At 61.0% G+C, this 23515-nt stretch overlaps 1 protein-coding gene across 9 annotated transcripts in view; it reads left to right on the top strand.

Annotated features, from left to right (window-relative positions):
* ABLIM2 (actin binding LIM protein family member 2) overlaps positions 1-21877 on the top strand; it is a 90055-nt gene extending 68178 nt beyond the window's left edge. For 7 of the 9 annotated variants that reach the window (XM_030314283.1, XM_030314282.1, XM_030314276.1 and 4 more), the window contains 5 exons: positions 812-873; positions 5712-5766; positions 7209-7216; positions 7426-7506; positions 20091-21877. In XM_030314283.1, coding sequence (XP_030170143.1) covers positions 812-873; positions 5712-5766; positions 7209-7216; positions 7426-7506; positions 20091-20204 — 320 coding nt within the window. In that variant the 3' untranslated portion in view covers positions 20205-21877. The remainder of the gene's footprint in view (positions 1-811; positions 874-5711; positions 5767-7208; positions 7217-7425; positions 7507-20090) is intronic. The other 2 variants (XR_003968520.1, XM_030314277.1) reach the window with 2 other exon arrangements.
* The last annotated feature ends 1638 nt before the right edge of the window (positions 21878-23515 follow it).

The raw sequence follows: 23515 nt of genomic DNA, 5'->3' as shown, positions 1-23515 counted from the left end.
TGCTGGGAGCCAGGACCCCCGGATGGAGCAGACGTGGTCCCTGAGCGTTAAGGGCCCACAGGGACCGGGGACAAGCCTCCCGAAGGTGCTCCCCCAGAGTGGGGGTGGCCCGGCTCTGCCACTCGTCCTCGCCTTCAGGACGCATCCCACACTCCCCTCTCGGCCAGAAGGACGTCGCAGAGAGCCTCCGCGCTGCCCTCTCCAGGCACGTGCTGCAGGGGCGTAACTGGGGGATCTCAGACCCCGGGGCCCACGCGGGGCAGCCGGGGACGTGAGCCATGGAGGTGGAGCAGGTGTGGGGGTCCCACGGTCTCAGGCCAGCCCTTTTCTGCTTCAAGAGAAGCTGGACATTAGGCTTTTAATGTGACCCCCCACAACTGCAAACAGCTTAAGGTCTTTTAGAAAATAAAATAGTTTTCCTGCCACCTTCTGCTGGTGGCAGGCCTCCGTGTGCGGCCTCTGGGACAGGAGGGCACAGCCCTACCCTGCACAGGGGTCCTGACTCTGCCCCCAGCTCGCCGGGTCCACCAGGCGAAGAGCGCGGCCTGGGGGACCGGTGGCACCAAGGGCTGGGCCCCAGGGTGTTCCTGGGGTCCTAGGCGGGCTCAGGGACATCACACCCTTGCTGGCTTCCTCCTCAGTCAGCGCCCTGGAGACAGAGGCCACGACTGAGGGGGGGGGGGGGGGGGGGACCTTCAGGGGCCTTTCTGGGTGTCACCACCCAGCCCCGCCGGCCGGGGCTGAGCCTTTCCTCCCCCGCCTGGCCGAGCCTGCGTGCGTGCGTGACAGAGCTGTGCTGTGTCTGTTTCAGGATCCCCCTATTCCAAATCTGACCCTCTCCCAGGACACGGAAAGAATGGCCTGGACCACCGGGTAGGTACTCGACCCCTCCCTGGCTCTCGGTGCACTAACCGTCACCCGCCGTGAGCCTGAGCGCGGGGCCCACACGGCCAGAAGGAGGGGCCCGGGGACCCCGCTCGCCCACCAGCTCTTGCCTGCTGTCCCCAGGGGCCCTGCTGTCACCCCCGCAGACCAGGGCCAGACCAGAACTGGGACACCCCCCTCCCCTCTGAACCCGGCCCCCGGCTCCCAAGGAGACCTCAGTGTGGGGGCAGGGGGAGACAGGGGCCACCCAGAGTATTCAGATCCTCTGAGGCCCCTCCTGGCTCACGTCCTTCTTCTGTGACCCAGAGCCTATCTAAGGACCTTAAAGGGTCGGCTGGCTCACGAGCAACGTGAACCGAGGACCTACGTCCGTTTCTGGGGTGTCGTGACCATCAGGACTGTCACCGCTAGTGGTGTCATTAACATCTGTGACTATTATCGTCCCCGTTATCGTCCCTAATGATGCCGCTTCCACCTGTGATCATTATCGGATCCCACACCGTGTCCTTGGCTTTCTCTTGCTGCCCCCCAGCTAAAGGCTGGTTTGACCTCCTCGTCCGCTTTTCCCAGTCTTGGGACGTGGGAATGTGAGCCCGGGTAGTTTGGCACCTGCCTTGTCCCCACGGGAGGTCTGGGCTCATTTTTGTTGCTGTTCCTGTGGCTTCGCTAGTCCCCAGTGAGGACTGGGGTGGGGCAGGTGTGATGGCACCAGAGCGCCCCCCCCCACCCCCGCGCCCCGGCAACAGCCCCGGGAGACCCGCGGTCAGGCAGCCTCTGTTGTCTGAGGACGTTTGTCTAAAACCGAGGCAAGTCGTTCCGCAAGAGAAGCCGCTCAGAAGTCACCCCCTGTGATACCCTGCAGTGGTCTTGGCAGTAAGTGTATGATGCTGGGGACAGCCTCCCCCGGTCCCCCAGGGCAGACCTCACATCCAGGGTCCCAGACAATCCAAGAACAGGGATGCCTCGGGCGTTTTCTCCGCCTTCTTTGTCCTCCTCAGGCTCTGGCCCACCTGCTGCTGTGTCTGTCCTGGGCCCAGGCACCTCTGCATGGTTTGTCTCTAGTGAACCCCCTCTTGCCACTAACCGCACCCGCGTTCTGGAAGGGGCCGAGTCAGGGCACACGCATGCGGCATGCTTCCCTGAATTTCCTTCTAAGGATTTCTCCAGCCTTCATCCTCAGTGGACGGCGGGGAGGGCACGGGGTGGGCGGGAGATGTAAACCCTCGGGCTCGGGGTTAGGCATCCTGAAGGTGGTGGGGAAACCATCCCAGAACGTTCTCCGCACACGTGGAACAGCTCTTGTGTGGCTCGGGGGCCTACGAGGGCGGTGGTCACAGGCTAGGCCATGCCAAGGTGCCCCACCCCCCACGCCAAGTCCTGGGACTTGCCCTCGTTAAGAGAGGAATTCTCCGCACTCTGGTCTTACATCATTGGTGCCTGGGCCGTGCATCCTCTGGGGAGATGCCCTCCTTGGTACGTGCCGGAATGAGCCGGATTGATGCCCCAGCACCTGCAGAGAGCGCTGTGGCGTCACACGCCCACCCCCACCCCAGAAGAGCTGGGAACGGCTGATCCAGACACCCCAGCATGGGTGCAGTGCTCATTCCCTCTCCTAGAGCTAGTGAGAGCAGGGGCTCCAAAGCACAGGTGCACTCAGACCAAAAACCCATGGCCGCCAGCCACAAGGGAGCAGAGGAGAAAAGTACGAAAGAAGTTACGTACCAGAATTATGCAAGAAACAGAAGAGCCTGGTATGAGCAAAACTGCTGAAGCTTAGCTCTGAGCTTCCTAGCGGCCAGGGCAAAGAGGCAAACGGGACTGGCTGTGTAGTTCCCATCTGACGGGAAGAAGGAACTCAAGTTCATCAGGGGGAGACGGAGGTTTCTAGTTCTTGCTCTGAGAGGGATTTGTCACAAGGGGTCACCACCCCGTGTCCCAAGGCTCATTAAAATACCCTGATAACCAGCCTGCCACAAAGCCTACCTGTGGTAGCTGCTCATCTCCGTGGAAGGACCAGGGCAGTGGCCACTGGTGGCCATTCCTGTGGCTGGCAGGGTGGCTCCCCCTGTGCCACCTGGTCTGCTATTAGGAGAACGACCGCCGGCCACCTGATGGCAACGAGGAGCGTGATTGAATTCTCCAAGTAGAAGGCAGAGGCTGTCGCATTGTAGTAACGGCAGGCAGAGGGGACGCTAGTTTGTGAGGACACACGGTATCGGGCAGGTATTGCCGTCGTACGTGAAAATGCCCCGAGCCACCCGGCAGTGCCGGAGACCCGGGTAGAATACAGGACGGCAGGCAATTGGAACATGGCTTTTGAGATCAGATGTGCGGATCCGTCGAACCAAAAGGCACGGGAAGCGAATGGCGCAAGTGCACGGTGCAGACGGCAAGCAGCCTGGGGGATCTACGGGGGACGCGTATCTTGCGAATCAGGCTTCCACGTGTCCATCAAGTGTTTGCCAAAACGTCTGTGTGCAAGGAAAACCTTGGCGAAGAAGTCTGATGTCTCCCAGCCGTGACCCTGCAAAGCACACGTACCGCAGTCAGCCCTCGGTTGGCCCCCAGCTCTGGCGCCGGCTCCGGGCGCGTTTTCGGGCCACCCGCTCGCATTTCCTGAGGCTCTCCTTCCTGGTCTTTGAAAACATCACCCTTGCCTCTCAAGGGCATCGTGAGGACCCGCGACCGTTAAAGCGGGTGGCGTCTTCTCCTCCGTGTGCGCCACGGCACGGTTCCCACACGGGCAGTCGTCATCAAGGCAGAAGCCCCCTGCCCTTTCTTGCTCCCACACGGGTGGCTGTTGGCACATTCCGATGGGAGCCTCAGCCGGAAAATAACGGTGACCGGCCACCGTTCCTTTCCTACTGCTAACAGTTGCGGTCTGATTTTTGAGAAGTGAAAAGACGTGGGTTGAAACGGTCACAGTTCTGTGGATTCGCTGTAGGACCTCAGGCTCGTGGCTTGACCTCTCTGAGCCTCGTCCATAACGTGACATGATGGTGCCCGTCCCCTGGGTTGGCAGCAAAGATTGTGGGATGTATCTGGAGGGCGGCTGGCGCACGGAGACTCCAGCCAGTGGGAGGGGTTACTAACTGGTTGCCTTTAAATTCCTGGGGCCTCTGTGCCTATTGGCATCGCGTTCCCGGGGCTCCCCTGGCCACCCCATCTCTGGAGGAGTGACCACGAGACTCCCTTGCACCAGGGAGGTCTTGAGGATCTCAGACGCTTGGAGGACCACGGGGAGACCGCTCTTCCCCTGCTGTGGACTGATCCGCGGCCCCCGGCCCTCCACCCCTCTCTCCTGGGAGTCTCTGTCTGGCCTCAGAGCCTGGCAGACCACAGGGCGCTTTTGCTGCTAAGAAAGGGGGCTCTAACTGTGCCCAGGTCGGCGGCGGGGGCCTGTGATGCAGGGCAGTGGGCACTAGGGGGAGGCATTTCTCTTCCGCACCACAGGCCGGCCGGGCAAAGGCAATGGACGCAGGTTTGCCTTGCGTTACGCGGGAAGAGGTTCCCCAGCCAGACAGGCGCCCCCTGGGGGTGCTTCCCGGTGTCCTGAGAAAACGTCTCAGGAAAAACCCCCAAGGAGAACTATTCTGTGATGATCGTAAAAGGGAGTGGAGGCGAACGCACCTGGCTCAGGGTCATGAGGCCAGTGAGGCACCTGCCCAAAGGCTCGGTCATCAAAGTAAATAATGGTCCAATGCGATGCCTTCTTTTTTTTTTAAATAGTGATTGATCACAGATGTTATTTATTTATTTGTTTATTGAGAGAGCGCCTGCAGGGGAGGGGCAGAGAGAGAGAGAATCCCAAGCAGGCTCCAGTCTGTTAGCGCTAGGGCCTGACATGGGGCTCGAACCCGCGAACCACTCCTATCACGACCCGAGCTGACATCAAGAGGCAGAGGCTCAACCGAGCGAGCCATCCAGGCGCCCCTGATGAGTACCTTTTAAAATCCAAATTAATTCGTGGTGAACAAAACGCCAACTGTTTCCGTAGAGACTGGCCCCAGGCCCCCACCCGTGCTCGCCTGACTCACCACCCCTGTTTCCCCTGTTGGGCTGCAGGACCGTGGGCTGGGGGCTCTCCGGGCTGGTCTCTGCCCCCACACTCCCTGGGACTGCGCCCGCCCCTCGACCGCCGCTTGTCCGCGGCAGGAAGGGGCACTGAAGGCGCTCTCCCCGTGGCGCAGTCCGGGGTGAAGCGGTCACCTTGAAGGTCAACCCCTGCACCCAATTCCGGAAGCACCGGCCGCGAGCGCCCAGCCTGTGTCAGACCCCGTGTAGGCGCTGGGCCCGAGGAAGCGGCGCTCTTTGAGCGGCTCAGCCCGACTGGCGGTGCTCACGCCAGGCGCAGGAGGCGGGGGTAGAGATTCAGGGGCTCGGCACCCGCTTTATGGGCCCGGGCCCTCAGCCGTTGCAGGATGAGTTTTTCAGGTGGGCTTGCGGGGTCGTGATGCACCGAAATGCCAGCTTGCCGATGAATGCCGCGAAGCAGGGAGGGCGGCCCGTGTTTTCCGAATGTCACCACCTGAGTGCCCCACGCAGGGCTCCGTCCAGGGGCTGTGCTGGCCCGGCACACGGGAGCGCTGGGGCCCTCGGGGTCCGGTCTCCGTGCTGTGCGGGGCCCAGAGAGCAGGTGCGCGGGCATGGCTTGAAGGGCGGCAGGAGAGCCGGGCCAGGCAGGAAGGGGCGGGAGGACCTTCTGGAGCCGTGGCACCGGGGGGCTCCTGGCTGCCCGCCCTCCTCCCACCTGGGCCAGCACCACCAAGGCGCGGCCACCCGCCCCTACAACCTGCCTCCTGCCGCCCTCTCTCTTTCTCTTCCAGAACGCCAATCTGGCCCCTTGTGGAGCAGACCCGGATGCCAGCTGGGGCACGCGAGGTACAAGACGCGGGGACCCCCGTGGGTCCCTGGCTGGGGCAGGGCTCACTTACACGGTTCCATGAGTGTCATCCTGACCCGGGCCCCTCCAGGGCCAGCTGGCAGAAGGCTCTGAGCATCGTGCGGTGGGCGGATCAGGGAGGGCGCGTGTCCACGCAAGGAGCACTTTACCTCCATTCTCAGGTTACCGAAGGTGCTCCCCTCGCTCGTAGTGCTCCCGCTCCTACTTGAGGGGCTCCCCTCGCTCCTGGTGCTCCCTCTCCTGCTCCCCTGGTTCTCTTCTCTCCCACCTCAGATGCCCCGCTCCCCTACCTCAGGCCCTCCCTTCTCTGCACCCTTGAGAACAGCCGACCCTGTCCTGATATGTTGGTCGCTCTGGTCCCTTGGGGAGAGAGATCTGTGTTGGACTAAGCCTCCTGTACCAGCACCGAGGACAAGCCAAACACCCACTGGCAAATTTCGCGGCAGTAAGGGAGCAAGTTACAGCAAAAAGCCTCTGGGGTCTGAGCCGAGTGGATTCGGGTCACCTCCTGCCTCCCACCCTTGCTGGCTGTGTGGCCTCCTGGCATTCAAACCTGGGAGGCTGCCGTTCCTGGAGTGACCCTGCTCATATGGCAGGTGCCTGACCGGGGGCTCTGCTAAGTTGGAGCCCATCCCGCGCAGGGCCATGCCGCTCACCCCTGTCACCCCAAGAAAGACAGGGAGCGTGCCCTCAGGGGCGGGTTCACAACAGACAGAGGAGCGATGGGGTGTCACAGCCGGCCCCCTCCACGTGGCTCTCCAAGCTCCCGGGCTCAGAGCTGGCATGTCAGGACGTCGCATGGCATGCTGGGAAATTTGGGGACCGACCCCTGTCACCCAGGCCCTTGTCGGGGCCTCCCTCCCAAGACCAGCTTGTGGCCCAGGTCTGCTTTCTGTGGGTTCTGCATGGTCCCCGAGGCCCTCCTATCCATACGAGTTTGTTCTTTGACATGACGATTTTAGTCTGGTGGAAAAGCCTTTAAAAAAGCGTACGGAACTCAGTAGTCTAACAGGAGGACCTAGGGGGTAGGAAGGTAAGCAGTGCCCCCGAGACGTCTGCCCCGGAATGCCCGCTCCGCAGGTGGGTGAATCGAGGCAGGCAGCTTTCTCAGGGTGGCCCGGACCGCCAGGCCGACAGAACCACGTCCGAGGAACGCAGCACTGTATCCAGCTCCCAGTCTGGCCTCCAGCCTCCTGACCATGCCTCCTGCTCTCGGTTTCCCTCTGGAGAATCTGCTCCCTGGGGGACTAGAGCCCCGAGTGCAGGCCGCCGGGGGCGGGGGGGGGGGGAGGCGGGCATGCGCAGCCGACTGCAGGGGGCGGGGAGGGGGGTCCCCAGGATGGGAGGCTGCTCCCACCTTTGGGATGAGTTCCCACGCTTCCTAAACCACCACCTGTGGTCTCTGCTCCTTCTCTTACAGAATACAAGGTAAGAGGGGCCGCCCGCTGCCACGCCGACCGCTTCGTGCCAGGCCGCACCTGCCCAGGTTAAAAGTTCCTTTTGTTGTGCTTTTGAATGAAATGTGTATGTCAGATGCAGACGCAAGTATGTATCTTCGCGTTGGCCTTCGGCTCGGCTCTTCGGTTCCGGCTCGCGCCTGCTTCCTGGGGTGAACCTGTGGTTTCTTCTCCCGACAGGTCTACCCTTATGACGCCCTCATTGTCACAAACCGAATTCGCGTGAAACTGCCCAGAGATGTGGACCGCACGAGACTGGAGGTAGGAGGGCGTCTCCGGCCGGGACGTTCGTTCCGGCTGGGTGATCTTGGGCTCCTCCCGTCCCAAGGATCTTGGGCTCCTCCCGTCCCAAGGATCTTGGGCTCCTCCCTTGGGCACACTCCTGTCCCTGCTGTCAACACTCGGCCCCCTCCCGCGTGTTCCCACCGCGGCCTCAGCGCCAGGGCCCCTCGTTGTCTGAAAGGCTGGAGGACGGCGGGCGCGTGCCCCGGTAGAGATGGCTTTGCAAAGGGCTCTGCTGTTTGCAGGGGTGCTGAGTCAGTAGTGCCCATCTTTTCCCCAAGCACTCGTGTTGAGAAGGCGGTCGTAATCCACGGCCTCTCGTTTGACCACGTCCACACCGATCTAGAACAATAAGCCGGTCTGTGGGGAGCAGGTGTAGGTTTAAAAAAGCAACGGGATGTCAGCACGGGGTAGGTGTTTAGATAATCTTTGCTGAGCCCTTGCTATGAGCCGTAATCCCCACGATTGTCCTACAAAGTAATTAACGTCCATCCAGTGAATTTCACCTCCTGAGCCCTGTCACAAATGTTTTGTGGCCTGTTAATGTCCGTTTTGCTGGGAGTGCGGGGTCTGGAGGCTCCTGAAGGCCCAGGGCCCCCTACCCCATCGGTGACCCAGAGCTGGGCACACAGTAGGTCCCGGAAGCGTCTCAGGCATAGTGTGTGTGCAGCTGGTGCCAGACCCACCAGACGGCCCATCTGGGAGGAGTAGTAGGGACCCGGACACAGCCGGGGGGCACCCAGTGACACCCGCGGGCTCGGCCAGGCTGCCAGGGGAAGGCCAGGTGGCCACCCGAGATGGGACAGACGGAGGCCAGGCGGGGAGAGCCGGGTGGGGAGTGGGGACACGTCCACTGCTCAGCAGGAAACACTGAGCTGGCCCTTGAAGGAGGGACGAGATTCTCACCTGCAAAGAGGGGAGAACATAGGTCTGGGCCCGGGGACCCCAAGTAAAGGCTTCAAGGGGGGATCTACAGGATGTGCCCTGGGTAAGAAGGGACCCCTCTCGGTGAGACTGATGGGGCACAGACCTCCGTGCACAGCCTTGATGATGAAGACACTGCTGTCCAGCGGCTGGGTCCCTGGGCTCCTTGCCCGGGGCCCAGGGAACGGCATCGCTTGCGGGGGGAATAGTGGTGGCGGTGAGGGCTACTCAGGTGCTGGTGCGGCTGTAGCCCTGCAGGGAGGAACATCGTGCCGACGCTTTCTGTTACGAGTGACGAGAGCCTGCCCACGTGACTCAGGCAGAAAGGGGGTTACCAGCTCATAGGATTGATGGGTCCCTTCCGGGTGGCCATATCAGTCATATCTCGGGCCCAGCGTCTCTCCTGCAGTCTCTTGGCCGTATTCCCTGTGTCCTGGCCGCTAGACCGACTTTGACCTCACCTCTCCCAGGCTCAGAGTCTGCAGAGAAGAGGTCAGTGTGCTCCGTCCGCCCTCTCCTTCCTTCTCTCTCTCCCTCTCTCTCCAAAGTCCTAGCCTCATCTCCGCCTCTGGGCGGGTGATCTGACCACCCTGAATCAGCCTGCTTGTCCGGGGGACTGTGATGTCCCCTCTGGCCAGGCTTGGCCGCCGGCCCTGGAGCAGGGGGACAGCTCCGAGCTCTGGGACTTGGTACTTCAGCTTAGGGCCAGACGCCTGCAGAGAGGCGGGGAGCTGAGGCCGGGGAGGAGGGGACAGTGCTGCCCGGCGAGCCCACGGACGCCGCAGTTGGGCAGCGCGGCGAACCCACCAGGTCCTGCCGTCATCCAGGACACCGGGGCATCGTGCCGGGCAAAGGACCACAGAGCCAAATGACACACGAGCTCCTCTCTCAGGAGACTGTCCATTTATCAGGACATTTGGACCTTACCCCACAGCAAAGCAAAGATGTGTAGAAAGTTCTGACCTGTGGGGATAAGCTCAGGTGGCCCGTGGGGTCAGGGGCGGCCAGCTGGGAGCTGGTGTGTGAGTCCAGGGGAGGGGAGCCGCGGAGCCCCCAGTCCCCGGTGCGGCTCCTGAGACGTGGGGGCCCTCGGAGAGCACACGCAAAAGCTGCGAATGAGGGAGGGCCATCTCACGCCGTGGGGGTGCCTGCCGTGGGGAAGACAGGGTCCTGGGCAGCCTCCCCAAGGGGCTCACGTTTAACAATCCCCACTTTCTCTGCAGGGGACACGCTCTCTGGCTCCCGCTGAGTGGAGTCGTTGTTAATTGTGCGGTCACGTCCCCAGCCTGGAGGGTTCCTGTTTGCTGCGCGTCTTTGCTCCTTAAAGGGCCAAGCCCTGTGGGCTGGTTGCCCTCACCACAGAGCGGAGCTCAGAACAGGATGCCTGGGGCTCCTGGCTCAGCAGTGTTAGGACTAGCTGTTTCCCTCTTGGGACCGGGGTGTACTGTAAATGACGCCCGCCTCTCTTTGCTTTTTATTAAATATGGCACGAAAGGGGCAAAATAGCGGTTGATAGCTATCAATATTTCCTTTTAACAAACTCTGAGGACTGGTGTTGAGTTTCATCATCCAGTCCCCAAGAACACATCCAAGGGTGCATCTCTGTAATCATTCTCTTCCCCGTCTGAGCCCAGCCAGGAGGCAAACTGGGACTGTTACCACAAGTGGGGCTCGTCCCACATTCTTCGGGGCTCGGAGCTGGGAGGTGAGTGGGGAGTGGAGCAGGAGGGGCCACATCCCAGCAGGACACGGGGGACCCTGATGTTTTTACGTCAGGGGAGGGAGCTGTATTTTTTTTCTTTTTTTTTTTTTAATGTTTATTTTATTTTAGAGGGAGAGAGAGACAGAGTGAGCGAGGGAGGGGCAGAGAGAGACACACACAGAATCCAAAGCAGGCTCCAGGCTCCGAGCCGTCAGCACAGAGCCCAACGCAGGCTCAAACCCGAAAACCGCGAGATCAGGACCTGAGCCGGAGTCGGACACTTAACCCACTGAGCCACCCAGGCGCCCCGAGCTTGATTTTTAATGTAAAAACAATTTCTAACTCTTGTAGAACTTCAGAAAAATACAAAGAAGAATGCAGACATCACACGGAAATCCCCCAGCGGGTCATAACTCCTATTAACTCCATGGTGGACCTGTTTCCGGAAATCTCTTTTTGCATAAACACGGCCGAATTTGCATAAAGGTTGCATAAAGACGGCCGAGTCCAGCTCTTTTCTTTTAAATTTGACGTGAACGTTTTCTCTGCCAGTTGACGTGGACCGTCCGAAGGGCCAGGCTTCTGCCCACGCCCCCACGAGCCGTGGCTCGGTCACGTGGCCAAGCGCCACGCAAGGCGGGCTGGGCGTGCTGGGTGCCCAGCGAGAGGAAAGGGTGAATGAATCTGGTGGACAGCTGGTGAGCCCGGCACATCTCTGTAGGGTCCGTCTCTGGAAGGCGGACTGTTCCGTCAGCTTGTCGCCCCTTCCTGCCAGAGCGCTCAGCTGACTCTCTCACGCATTCGGTGAGTATGTGGCACCAAGCTGGGTCCTGGGATGTGTGTGACGCGCAAAACCCGGCATGAGCTCTGCCCTCCCAGAGTCAGTCTGACCGGGGAGACGGAATCAATCAACCGATACCCCAAATGAGTATATGTAATTATACACCAAGATAAGGGGTTTAACGGGAAGGAATGTGGGCCCGTGAGCCTTTGAAAATGGGTAAAAGTTAATCGGATGTGTAAGTGCTGTGTGTGTAGAGGTGTGTGCGTGTCTGTAAGGTGAGGGAGGCACATAGGAAGAGAATTCCAGGAAGCACAGACTGTGTGTGCAAAGGCCCTGGGGTAGGAGGAAGCAGCGGCTATTTGAGCAAGACCTTTAAGGAGGCTCAGGTGGCTGTAGTTGAGCAGGGTGAAGGTAAGGGTGGGGCCAGGCCGTTCAGGGCCCTGGGCCATGGTAAGCAGTTGGGATTTTGGTTTTAAGAGCAACGGCTTTAGGTGGGGGAACCACCTGATTAGGTTTGTCACTGAAAGCATCAGCGGGGCTGCTCTGTGAGGCCTGGATTGGCTGTGGGGATGCAGGGAGACCGTTTGGGAGACGATTGCATCCTCCAAGCAAGACATGCTGGCATAGTGGTCAGGGTGGTGGCAGCGTCATTGTGAGAAGTGGGCAGCGTGGGGATTTGGGCCCTATTTGGGAGGTCGAGGGAGCAGGACCGGGTGATGGAAGGTGCACTGTGGGGTGACGGGCATATCTGGCGTGACTCCAGGGTGTCGGGAGGGGGTGGCGGTCACTCAGAGCGCGGTGAGACCGGACCCCGATGATGGTGGACACTACGAGGCTTGGCCGGGGGAAATTCAGGATGCTTAGCCCAGGAAAACGAAAGGTGCCACATAGCTGCCCTTAGCATGTAGTAGGTGGTCCATAAATGTTGGTGACGTATGCAGGGGGACGATAACCCTCTGCGGCTCTGGAAGTGCAGTCAGATGAACCGTGTGACCACCCCCCCCCCAGAGGGCAGGGCAGGGGTCAGCGGGCAGACTTCCAGGGACACCCACCTGGAGCCTGGCTGAACGTCATTCCCAAGATCCAGGGCTCTCTGTCCTAGAGGGTCTGGGCCCTGGTTCCCAGTACCCGAGGGCCTTGTGCCTGGGAGGACCTCGGGCCCTTCCTGATTTGGCGGTGCCCCTCCAAGGGTCTGCTTCCAGGAGCTTCCAGTCTGAGTGGAAGGAGCTTTGCCTGTCCCTGGGAAAGACTCAAGTATCCTGAGACCTCCCCGCACACCTCTGCCTGGCACCTGCCGAATGACATCACCATCCCGTTCGTCCGTCCGTCTCCACATCCTGGTGGAGAGAGAGCTCACCCAGGGTCGGGATGACCTGGGTGTGAATTCAGTCTCCGTAATGTCTAGTTATGTGACCGCAGGCGGGTTCCTTCATCACCCTGAGCCTGACTTCTCCCCTGTCAAATGACATTTCTGTGCCGATCGTGCTGGCTGGTTTAAGCGTTTATTCTGTTGTTCGGAGGTAGTCATTAAACACCTCCTGTGAACAGGCCCCAGGCAGGTGCAGGGTGGGCACGACTCAGTTATTTTTTCCACATCACCTCACTTTACCAACCTGAGACTGAGCCACATAGATGACTATGGATTAGAATACGCTTTTCGTGGAAACGAGGGTTACAGAGTGGCCGACACAATGGTGGCTAAGAACTTCAGAAAAAGCAAGGTGGCTGTGTGTGAAGGGAGGGGGCGTCAGCGGAGGCCCAGCCACCAGGAGGAGAACGGGAACCCCTTCCTGAGGCCCCGTGCTGGGAGTAAGTAGGACTTTGGAGAATGTATCGGGTTCGGTTTATTTAGTAAGTACTTCTCCCGCCCGACTCTGCACCGGGCTGTTCCAAGCACGTGGCACGTTGGCCCACTGGGTTTTTACCGCGCGATGCCGTGGCCACTGAGGAGGCCCCGGGGCTGGCGGGCAGCTCGAGGACTTCCCAGCCACGCTCATGACAGGCGGAGCTGGGATTCAGGCTGAGGCGTAGGAGCTGGTGCCCTGTGCCGTCTTCCTGGGTTCCAGTCTGGAGAATGAATTGCTAACCTCTCTTCTGTGCCCCGACTCCCCAGCGCACGTCGAGGGACGTTCTGCTCCTTAGGGAGGGCGGTATATCAGCCAAGGTCCTCCAGAGAGACAGAGTCTGTGGGAGATAAAGGGGTGAGCAGCCAGGCAGACACGGACACGGGCACGTTTGCAGGAATTGGCTCACGTAGCTGTGGCGGGGGCTGGAGGGTCTGAAATCTGTAGGGCAGCCTGGAGTCCCAGGCGGGATTTGACACTCTGAGGCACAATTTCTTCCCTGAGAAGCCTCTGGTTTTGCTCTTAAGGCCTCCAACAGGCTGGATGAGGCCCCTTCGGTACTGAGGGCAAAATTTACTAAAGTCCACAGATCGTGGATGTAAACCACATCTATAGATGTCTTCATAGCAGCCCCCAGATCAGTGTTTGGACAAACAGCTGGGCCCCATGTCTGGCTTCTCGTCTGGCCAGGGGCCTGGTGGGTCACTGGAGGGTCCTCCTGACTCAACACCTCTGGGGTCTGCAAATACTCAGGTCCGCGGGGAGGGGGGCAGGGTGGGGAGGGAGTGGCTCCTTGCAAAGGAGTCTTGTGGTTTCTTGACTGCCTCCACCAGACCTTGAGGCTAAATGCACACCTTACTTTGCTCCAACAGTAAGAGCCCAAGTGGGAATGTGCCTGAAAAATAAGGACCCTGTGCTAAGAATACCTCCTTTGTTTAAACCCATCCAACTGGTCTGGTGAGAATCTGATAGATTGATGTAGACTGATGGCGATACCCAGATACTCACGGGTGGGGTGCATCTGAGGGGCTGCACCAGAAGCTGGGACTCCAGGCAGGGCCTCCCGGGTCCGAGCGTGAGCAGTCCTTGGAGGCCAGGCCATCGCAGGGGTGGAGGATGGGGAGGGAGGAGGGAATGGCAGGGGAGAGTAGGGTAGGGTGGTGGAACCAGCCCAGATGGAGTGGAGAGGAAGCTGGGAGGCAGTATGACAGGGACGTGAGAACACAGATTTAGATTTAGGAGTATGCGTGGCCAACATGGATTGTCCCTGGAAGAGGGTGGGAGACCAGGCTGCATAGACAGGCCCGTGCCCACCCTCGTGGAGCCGGAAGCCACGTGAGGTCAGCCGGGGCCTGATCAGCTAGGGCAGCCTAGGAGGGCCTGCTGGAGGAGGGGACATTTGAGCTGGGACCTGTAGGATGAGGAGGATTGAAGCCCTAGCGTGGCAAAGAGCCTGGAATGTTCTAGAACCCACCATGGAGCAGAGTGGCGGTGGGAGAGGTGGGCAAGGACACACTGACGGTGATGCAGGACCTTGAGGCCACCTGACAGCCTCATCACTCTGCCCAGCATAGCTTCCATTTCTTCCCTACGGCATGGGCTCTGGGCGAGGTCATGTGACTGCCTGTGGGGCGTTTCCAGAGCCCCCCTGGCACAGGCAAGCACTCCCCACACAGTGGCAGCCATTGTCATGATGACGACTGTGTCACAGTGATGGTGATGTCACGGTGACGATGACGTGATGGTGATGTCATGCTGATGATGTCATTGAGATGGTGATTCGTGATGCTGATGTCATGATGATAGTGATGTCGTTACAATGGTGACGTCACAATGACGATGATGCTGTTGCAATAGGGATGTCGTGATGGCCATGGTGCCATGGTATGACGATGCCACTAGAAGGGGCTTCCCGCTAAGGGGCTGAAACTTCAGAGTGTGGACCCCCCTAAGCGGGACTCCCCTCTGCAGTAGGGGCCCCTCTTCTTGGAGGCTAAGCCGTGGGATTGAGCAGAACTGTACTGTGAGGGGCACCCGGGTGGCTCGGTTGGTTGAGCATCCGACTCTTGATCTCAGCTCAGGTCTTGATCTCCGAGTCCTGAGTTCAAGCCCCACGTTGGGTTCCGTGCTGGGCATGAAGCCTACTTAAAAAAAAAACAAAATGCACCTTGGAGCCCAGTCCTCCAGAGAAAAGCGGCCCACCCTCCGGCCCAGGCATGGCAGGCTGCGCAGGCCTGGGGCTTGAGTCTCACCGGGTCAGCCCACACCAGTGGCCGGTGGGGGGCGGGGTGGTGGGGGGTGGGAGGAGCAGGCGAGGGTCAGCCAGTCCCCTCCCAGGGGCTCAGAGAAGTGAGGGGCAGCCGGAAGTGCCCTGCTGAGAGGAAGGCTAGAGGAGGGGCAGGCTGGTCCCAGCAGGGTGGGGGACGCGGGGTAACCCGACCCTGCTGGAGCGGAGGCAGCACGGCTGGGCTACCGGCTACCGGGCCTGGTTCCAGGCTACCGGGCCTGGTTCCAGGCTCCCGGGCTCTTAGGCCTGGCCCTGTGGCTTCCTGACTGTGCAACCTTGGGCGAGGCACAGGACCTCTCTGAGCCGGGGTTTCCTGAGGCAATTAAACGAGAGTCTCAGGGTGTGGGGGTGGCAGCGAATGTGGTGAAGGCTCTCACCACTGCCTGGCCCGTGGTCCTCAGTCAGTGCAGGAGAACTGTGGGGTTTGCATTCCTAACCGGGGTCCCTACCTGGGCCCAGGGTGTCCACGGAGCTCCCTGGCGTGACACCAAGGGCGTATGAGTGACGTGTTCCTACTGGGATGGGCCACTTCGCCAACGTCACACAGGGTCTGTGAGGCAAAACTGTTGGGGGTTTCTGCCACAAAGCGGTGGTGCGGATGTCCGGGCCTCGGGGCCGGCAGGCCTGCGCGGGGGGCCCTTCTTCCGGGGCGGGGGGGGAAGCTCTGTGGACCTGCCTGGCTGAGCCGCACGGTGGTCTTGCAGTGCTGCGGGGGGCACACAGCTCTGGCGCCCCGGGAAGAGCCCTGGGCCCCGGGGCGGAGTTCGGAGTGCCAGCGCGCCGATCGCGGGCTGTGTGACACGGGGGCGTCCCCTGTCTGCGGCTCGGTCTGCAGCCTCTGCAGACGGGAGATGACCGTACGAGTCCCCTGTGCCTTGTACACGCATACTGATCACCGCCCTCCCCTCCGTGCGAAGCAACACGGGAGAACACGTGTGCGCGCATCAGCGGTCCCGGGCTGTTCCTCCTGCCGGGAGCAGGTGGTTAGTCCGTATGAGTCTCGTGTTCGGGAAGCCTCCCCTGGTTGGTCCAGGTCACAGAGTGAAGTCAGAGATCCATTTCCCTTAGGAAACAACCTTCTGGCTATGAGATGCCAGCAGAAACATCATTAATGCCTCAGAAGGCATCGAGGCTTCCGGGTCACGGGTGTCTCCTGGACAAGGCCCCCCTGGGCCACCCCTAGTCCCGGGGCTCCCACAGGGACCAAACTGCTCTCGGAGCTGCCTCCCCACCTGTGTGAGATAACTGTGGGGTGAGGGCGGCCCGGTCAGGTTTATTTCTGTGTCCCGGCAGCTGTCCCCACCACCCCACCAGTGAATAAAGGACAGGCCCAGAGCAGGCACCGAGCTCAGCCTGCACACACCCACCCCCAGCGATCCTGCAGCCCACTGGTGCCTGCGAATGCCCTGCGCTGGGTCCTGGGCACAGGTGGGGGACTCCCCGTCTCTGCCCGGGGTGGCCGTTACTGAGGGAACCACAGTACGGGGTGCTCAGCACCTGCCAGGCTGTTCGTACTGCGTAATTTTCAGGAATTTTGCATGCGGTGCATTAAACCCAGCCTCTACTGAAAACCAAGTGAACCTGGGATGCAATAAATTCTATTTAAAGCAAAGGTGCTGAGTACCCAAGACTCAGCCCTTCCTGGCTCCTTTAGTACATTTCCTATCACCCACACTCTCGAGGTTACGAGCACCGACCGCACCTGTACAGGAGGAACGTCCTAGGGCCCCGTGCTACTTGGTCCCTCTTTCCAACTCTGCACTCAGTGACGTCACGATAGCAGCTTGAACCTGGGGGTGCGTCCTCACACCGTGCAAAGAGGCCTGCGGGCTCCGGGAGCCTCCGGTGAGGGTGCCGTCAGGGGGCGCTTCCCGGAGGAGCTGAGACCCAAGGCCAGGTCTGAGGAGTGAGCGGGAGTTGCCTGGGCACGTGAGGGGGGGCCGGCCTTCCAGGAACGCATGAAGGCGCAGACGTGCTTGTTCCCATTTTACAGAATCATAAGTGAGGCGAAGTCACTCAGCACAGCTGGACAGGGATGGAACCGGGACGGGAATCCTGGCGTGTCCGGCTCCTGGGCCGCAGGTCTTTCGGGATGCTGCCCTGGGGGGTCAGATGCAGGCCGACCCCCGGCAAAGCGTGTAGGGCCCCCCCCCACCGCCCTGCTGACAAAATGGCCTCCTCCCCAGGGGCACTTTCTGGGGAGACCGGGGTGCTCCGGGAGTGAGGCTGTGCCTGAGCGAGGCCAACCCACCCCTCGAGAAAGGCTCCGCGCCCTGGGCTTGCCTCCTGCCGGCTCAGGAAGGAGCTTGGCTAGGCCTGACCTTGGCGGGCACCTGGAGGTCGGGCCGCCCTGCCCCCTGGGGAAGCTTCAGGAGCCAGGGCCAGGGGAGTGGGCCCAGGCTCAGAAAGCTGGCCACGGGGGTCAGCTGTACCCCACATGTCCCGCCTGCCGAGGGGCACGGGGTGAAGGGGGTGCCTGAGTCTGCCACGCGGCCTGGAGCCAGTTTATCTGCTTTGCCAATGAACAGGGCCCCTCAGCTCCTTGTTGCCTAGGCAACAGTAGAGACGCATCCAGGCTAGCTGGGCACTCAGGACCCGGGGCTGGGGCTGGGGTGGGGTGAGGGGGGTGGAGACAGATACCTGCCGGGCATTCCTCATTTGAGCCTCGGCCGGCCCTCCCGGGTCCTCAGGGAGCCAAGTTCCGTTCTCGCTCTGCAGATGAGGTTGGGGGTCCCTGCTAGCCTCTAGGGCTTTCCCTTACCCCAAGGGTTCCCCAACCCAGCTGCCACCAGCCGCTCTGGGCTCTGGGAGGCATGTGACACATACGGGCTCCCGGGTCCCGTGCCACTAAGCCTACCTGGGTAGGCAGTTCTCAGCTCTGGCGAGCACCCAGGGGGTTGCCAAGGCCGGCGGGGCTGGGGACTCGGCTGGGACCCCATGTAGCCTCCCCGCTACTCTCTCCTAATCCCACCATCATCGGGCTCCTGTTTGCGGCAGGAATGCAGGACGGCATCATCGAGGTTGAGAGCGCTCGCCTCAGGCTCACCCCAACCCATCCCTGGGGGGGGGCTGGCACTGGGGACAGGTGGCCTGTGGGCAGGCTCCAGCCTGGCTCCTCCCCGTCCCCCGGGGGGCCTGCCTGCCTCCCTCCTGCCACTGCTCCACCACGTGGCAGGTGTACAGGTCCCGAGGGTGTGTGTTTCCGTGACCACAGCTTTTCTGACTCAGTTCCCAGGGCGTCCTGGTACGGAGAGTGGAGGTGAGCCGCCTGGGCCCGCAGTCAGGGGTCTGTGGCTTCTCAAGTGCCCCCCCCACCAAGTGCCCCGGCTTGGGGGAGGCTCCCGGGCGCTAGGTGCACACTCGGCCCTCAGCACTGCCCTCCCCACCTTCCCAGCCAGGGTGCTGTGCCCCTCCCTGCTTCTCCCTCTTGCGTATTCCCTACCTGGCTCCCCCCAAGGGCCCTTAACCGCCTCGCCACTGGGATCCCTTCCTGCTCTGCAGGACCATCTTTGGGCACCTCTCCAGTCGCCTCAGGCCTCCCCCTGCTCATTGCACTGAGGACAGCACCGAGGAGGCGGGTCGCCGCCCCGGCACCAGCTTGGGGCTCTGAGCAGATTCCTGTTTACCTGCACACGTGGCACCCGCCCAGCCCACTCCCCCGGGGGCCTGGGTCCAGGCAGCCAGTGGGTGTCGAGAAGAGTGAGAATGCTTCTCCTCTTGGCTTCCTTGTCCACATCTCGGTGACCCTGCAGTATTCGGGAAGGCTGTGATGCGGTACCCGGAAGCAGGGGTGCCGTTGTCTGATGACAATCCTGTATCTCTGCGGGCTGGCTGTGGACTCCTGAGCACTCCAGGTCCACACCGTGTAGTTGGTTCATTTCTGGCCGGATCCCTTCCAGTCTGCACGTTCAAGATACCAGCGGGCAGCTACTGGCTTCTTCCTGGCAGAGACTTGCTTGATGGGGTGTCTGTGTGCGTGTGTGTGTGTGCGTGTGCGCGCACCCTGTGTACTCTGGGCCGGGACCCGACAAATAGGGCCTTCTGTGACCCAGCACAAGACAGAGGGTGTCCTGAGCCCCGTCCTATGGATCTTGGCGGCATCCGGCCTGCACCCCCCGCCCCTGCCACACGATGCGGGGATCTCTGTGAAGCCGTGAGTGGTGACGGCTGACGTGTATGCTCTCCGCAGGGTTCCCGACGTCTTCACATCCACTCCTCTCGGGATCATCGCAACCTTTTATAGGAGTAGTTTAGTGTCAGAGTCAAGGAAAACGCGTTTGGGGCAAGAATGGGGAGAGTCCCATAAAATTCTCCGTCGTAACCACTTCAAAGTATGCAATTCAGCGGCACCTAGCAGATTCCCCACGTGGTGCGGCCACCGCCTCCACCTAGTTCTGGAACGTTTGTGCAGCGCCCCCCGCCCTGCTCCCGGAAAGGGAAACGCTGGCCCTCTCCAGCCCGGTCCCTCCCCAGCCCCCCGCAGCCGCACATCTGTTCCTGGTCCCTAAGGATTTGCCTGTTCTGGAAGCTTCCTAGCGATGGAGCCACACAGGATGTGCCTTTTGTGTCTGGCCTCCTTCACTCCGCCTCCCGCTGCGCGTCCTGTTACCGCGCACGTCAAGACTCCACTGCCGCTGATGGCCGAACGACACCCCACCGTGTGTGTGCACCACATTTTGTGGATGCATTCGTGCCTCTGTGGGCAGTTGGGTCGTTTTCACGTTTTGGCCTCGGCGAATAACGCTGCTATGAACACGGGTGTGCAAGGACCCGTTTGAGTCCTGTTCAGTCGGGTCCCTCAGCGAGTGTCTTTCCCTGCGCTTGGTTATGTGCACTGCTAAGTGGGAGCGGCAGGGATGCAGAGGGAATCAGGCACCTGGAAGGCCCCGGGCCCGCAGGGAGAGCCCCCTGCGTCCTCGACGATGCCGACCCTGGCTCCGGACAGCCCGGCGGTGCGGACGGAGCTGGCCCGACAGCAGAGTTGCTAACCGCTCCTCTCTGGGTCTCCCGGTTTGTTTGCAGAGGCACCTGTCGCCCGAGGAGTTCCAGGAAGTGTTTGGAATGAGTGTGCAAGAGTTCGACCGCCTGGCCCTCTGGAAGAGGAATGACCTCAAGAAGAAAGCCCTGTTGTTTTGACGGCCTCCAGCGTGCCAGCGACAGAGCGTGGGACAGCTGGCGAGAACCACAGAACCCCCTCCTTCCTTCCGCACCTGGCTCTGGCTTCTCTGTGTCCCTGCGGGCGGGCGGCGGGCCCCTGGAGAGGGCGGGGCGGGAGGCTGGGGCGGGAGGATGTTCCAGAGCGGGTGCGGCCTCTAGTTTCTGCCAGCTACGCTCCTGCCCCTAGTTCAGAGCCCAGACGCCTTGCTTCGCGCTGCACGTGTAACCCACATCACGGAGGGGCTGCAAGGATGCTCCCGGGGCTCGAGGAACATTTACCTTGACCGTGCGGCGCCCCCCCACCCCCACCCCGGCCCCTGTGCAGTGCCCCACCCCCCGTGATAGGCCCTGGGGGCGCACAGAGGTGCCTGGGCCTTGGGATTTGAGGAGGTCTGTCAACGACAGACGCTGGCACGACACAATCACGGGTGGGTGGGCCTATGGCTCCCAGCGCCTGCTCCCCGCCCCCCTCCCCCGCTTGCTCAGCCCTGGGGAGGCACAGCCTCGTGCACAGACAGGCCAGGCCTGGCCAGGGAGAGCGCTGAGGAGCGCCCAGGGCCGCTCGAAGCGAAGCGTGGGGTGCATGATGTTTGCCGCCGTTTGTGACGAGTCTGTTTTTAGGGACAACCGTCCACCGGACAGGGTACCTTCTGCCGGGGCCCTCCGTGCACTGCATTTTTCTTCCAGATCATCCCCTAGATGCCTAAATGATATCTTTAAAGTAACACAGAAGTTTTTATTTTATTAAAAAGCATAGCCTACTTAAACATAAGACGGCATAGATAGAGTTCCATTTTACGGTCCCGCGGAAGGGGAGCGCCTCCGGCCTTACTCTCCAGTGTCCGGTCCTGCGTGCTTTCGCTTCCCCGTGTGCTCCTAGCGCACACGGCTCTTTGTCGGGTTTCTTTGCTTTTCTTCTTTTTCACCTGCCACACCAGCCCTCGGCCACGTAATGCCGTTTCTAAGTATGCGTGACGTGTCGCCATCACTGTTTGCCTGGCTGTTATTTTCCGCATCCCGGAGAGAAAAGATTCTCCTCTGATGGCCAAAGCCCCGGAATAAAGGATTTCCACGCACCCAGCCTAACACCCAGCGTAGCTCTTGGGGTGCCCTTTTGTGACATGGCCAGTGGTGCCCGCCTTAGCCCGGTGCGTGCGTGGTCCCGAGGCAGGCACCGGCCGCTGGGGAAGGAGGAGGGAGACACCCCCCCTTTTCTGACCTGCCCGCTCCGCAGCAGAAGCCCGGCCGGGCCCCCAGCTGAAAGGCTTCCGCGTCTGTAATCGGGTGCGGGTCGGGGCGCGGTGCCTGTCGCAGGCGGCTTGTAGAGTGGGTTGAGAGGTTCGCGAATCAGTAGGAAGGTGTCACCAAAGTCTGTCTTCCCTGTCTTCTGTGGAGCTGTGTCTTTCTGTGAGTCCTGAACGCCCGTCCGTGAGTCAGTGTTACTCAGATCCTTCCGGCCCCCGCCACGCACCCCGTCGTGCACCGGCTCCTCGCCGGCCCGGCTCGGCCAGGGAGGGGGAGTTTCTAGCACCTAATGCACTTCCTTCCATTTAGCAGAGCCTGAGCAACTGGAAACCCCCATTTTTCTCACTAGTGCAATGTCATGTCAGCTCCCAGGGGAGCCCGGAAAAATAAAGGTCGGTGTATCCTAACTTGTGAAGGTCAAAGCCGCTTCTCATAAACGTGTGTCATTTGTAACGGCACGGGCTGGCGCCCGGGGAGACCGCCTGCTGAAAGCAGTGGCCCTGGATGGGCACAGGGTGGAGGCGGTGCCTCGAGGGGCGGGACCCCCATCCACATGGGACACCCCTGTCTCAAGACAGCAAGTCAGAGGCACTTGCCAGCCAGCACCAGGCGCCAGTGATAGAGACGGGGGGTGGGAGCTGATGCCTGTCCCTGTCGGGCTGGGGAGACCAACCAGCAAACAAAGACAAGACTGACCGCTGCCCTCCGGAGGGGCCACTGATACACCTAGAGGTCAGTGAAGGGAAGGGCATTCCAGGCTGAGGGAACAGCAGGAACAGACACAGTGAGCTGGAGATAGCCTCCGAGGTTCTGGAAAGTTCTGTAGCTGGTTAAGGCTGGAGCACACCGCTAAGGAAGGGAGGAAAATGCAGGTGGGGCTCCCTCGAGGGAGGGCCCAGCAGGTCTGGCCCCCCACAGTCGCCAATGCCACTCTGGGATTAAACGTCCCCTCATCTCTACTTTGTTCAGACGACTGACTACTCAGATTCAGTATACCCCTACCGAGAGACTCCTATGGCAAAACACCGTTGACTGGGTGGCTTAAACAACACACATTTGTTTCTCATCGTGGTGGAGTCCAGAGGTCCAAGATTGAGGTGCTGGTGAGACTGAGTAGTGAGAGCCCACTCCCTGGCTTGCTGCCCCTCGCTGCGTCCTCCCTTGGTGGACAGAGATCACCCTTCCATTCTGCCTCATCTTCCTGGAAGGGCACGGTCCCATGGTGAGGGCCCCACCCTCACGGCCTGATCATCTCCCAGAGGCCCCATCGCACCGGTTAGGGCTTCCACACGCCCCCTAAAAGCCAGTCCACGTGTACCCGGTCGGCCCATCTTGGCAAATGGCACAACCGTATCCCCCGTGGTAAACGGGGACGCTTCCCTCAGCCCCCGAGGACCCAGCAGAAGGCCTGACTCCACGCAGGTATCCCCCTTGCGTCTTTCCACCTCCTCAGACCCTGTCACAGAATCATTCACGCCGGCGGCCCGTGCGGGATGGAAGGCGGCTCCCTTACTGCCGACCTTGGGAGGCTGGTGTGCACCTGGCCGGGCCCAGGCAGACTGGGGCACGTGGTCGCCCCGACCACACTGAGCCCATGCTCACCCCTCCCTGGATGGACACAGCACGTCCCAGGGTCTCTGCTTCCCCAGGCGAGGCCCTTCTCTACCTTCTGGGCTCAGCTCAGAAGTTCCTAAGTCAGACGGGCCGCTCGCCGGCCCTGTAGAAAGTCCGCCCCGGGCCCGTGCTGGGATTCGCACTTGCCCCTGTTCTGTTTATTGGCTCCTTCCCTCCACCACCGGTAAAGCCAAGCGGGCAGTTTTACAGTAGTTTGACAACAGTGCTCTGCGACCCAGAAGTTTCGTTGGGCTGTTTGGCAGCGAGGCAGGAGCCCATCTGGACGCTGTACTTTGCCCCAAGGTTGGCCTTCTTAGTTCCCAGAGTAGAAACCCGTCTACTACATAAGGAGCATCGCAGAACTGGTTTCCATCCCCTTGTCTCCCGCTCCCGGACCCCCACCTTCCGGGTGGAAGACACCCCGGCAGCCG

The sequence above is a fragment of the Lynx canadensis genome, chromosome B1 (assembly GCF_007474595.2).
Source record: "Lynx canadensis isolate LIC74 chromosome B1, mLynCan4.pri.v2, whole genome shotgun sequence".
Lineage (NCBI taxonomy): Eukaryota > Metazoa > Chordata > Mammalia > Carnivora > Felidae > Lynx > Lynx canadensis.
The sequence above is the reverse complement of the archived record's forward strand: the minus strand, read 5'-3'. Positions and strand labels throughout refer to the sequence as shown.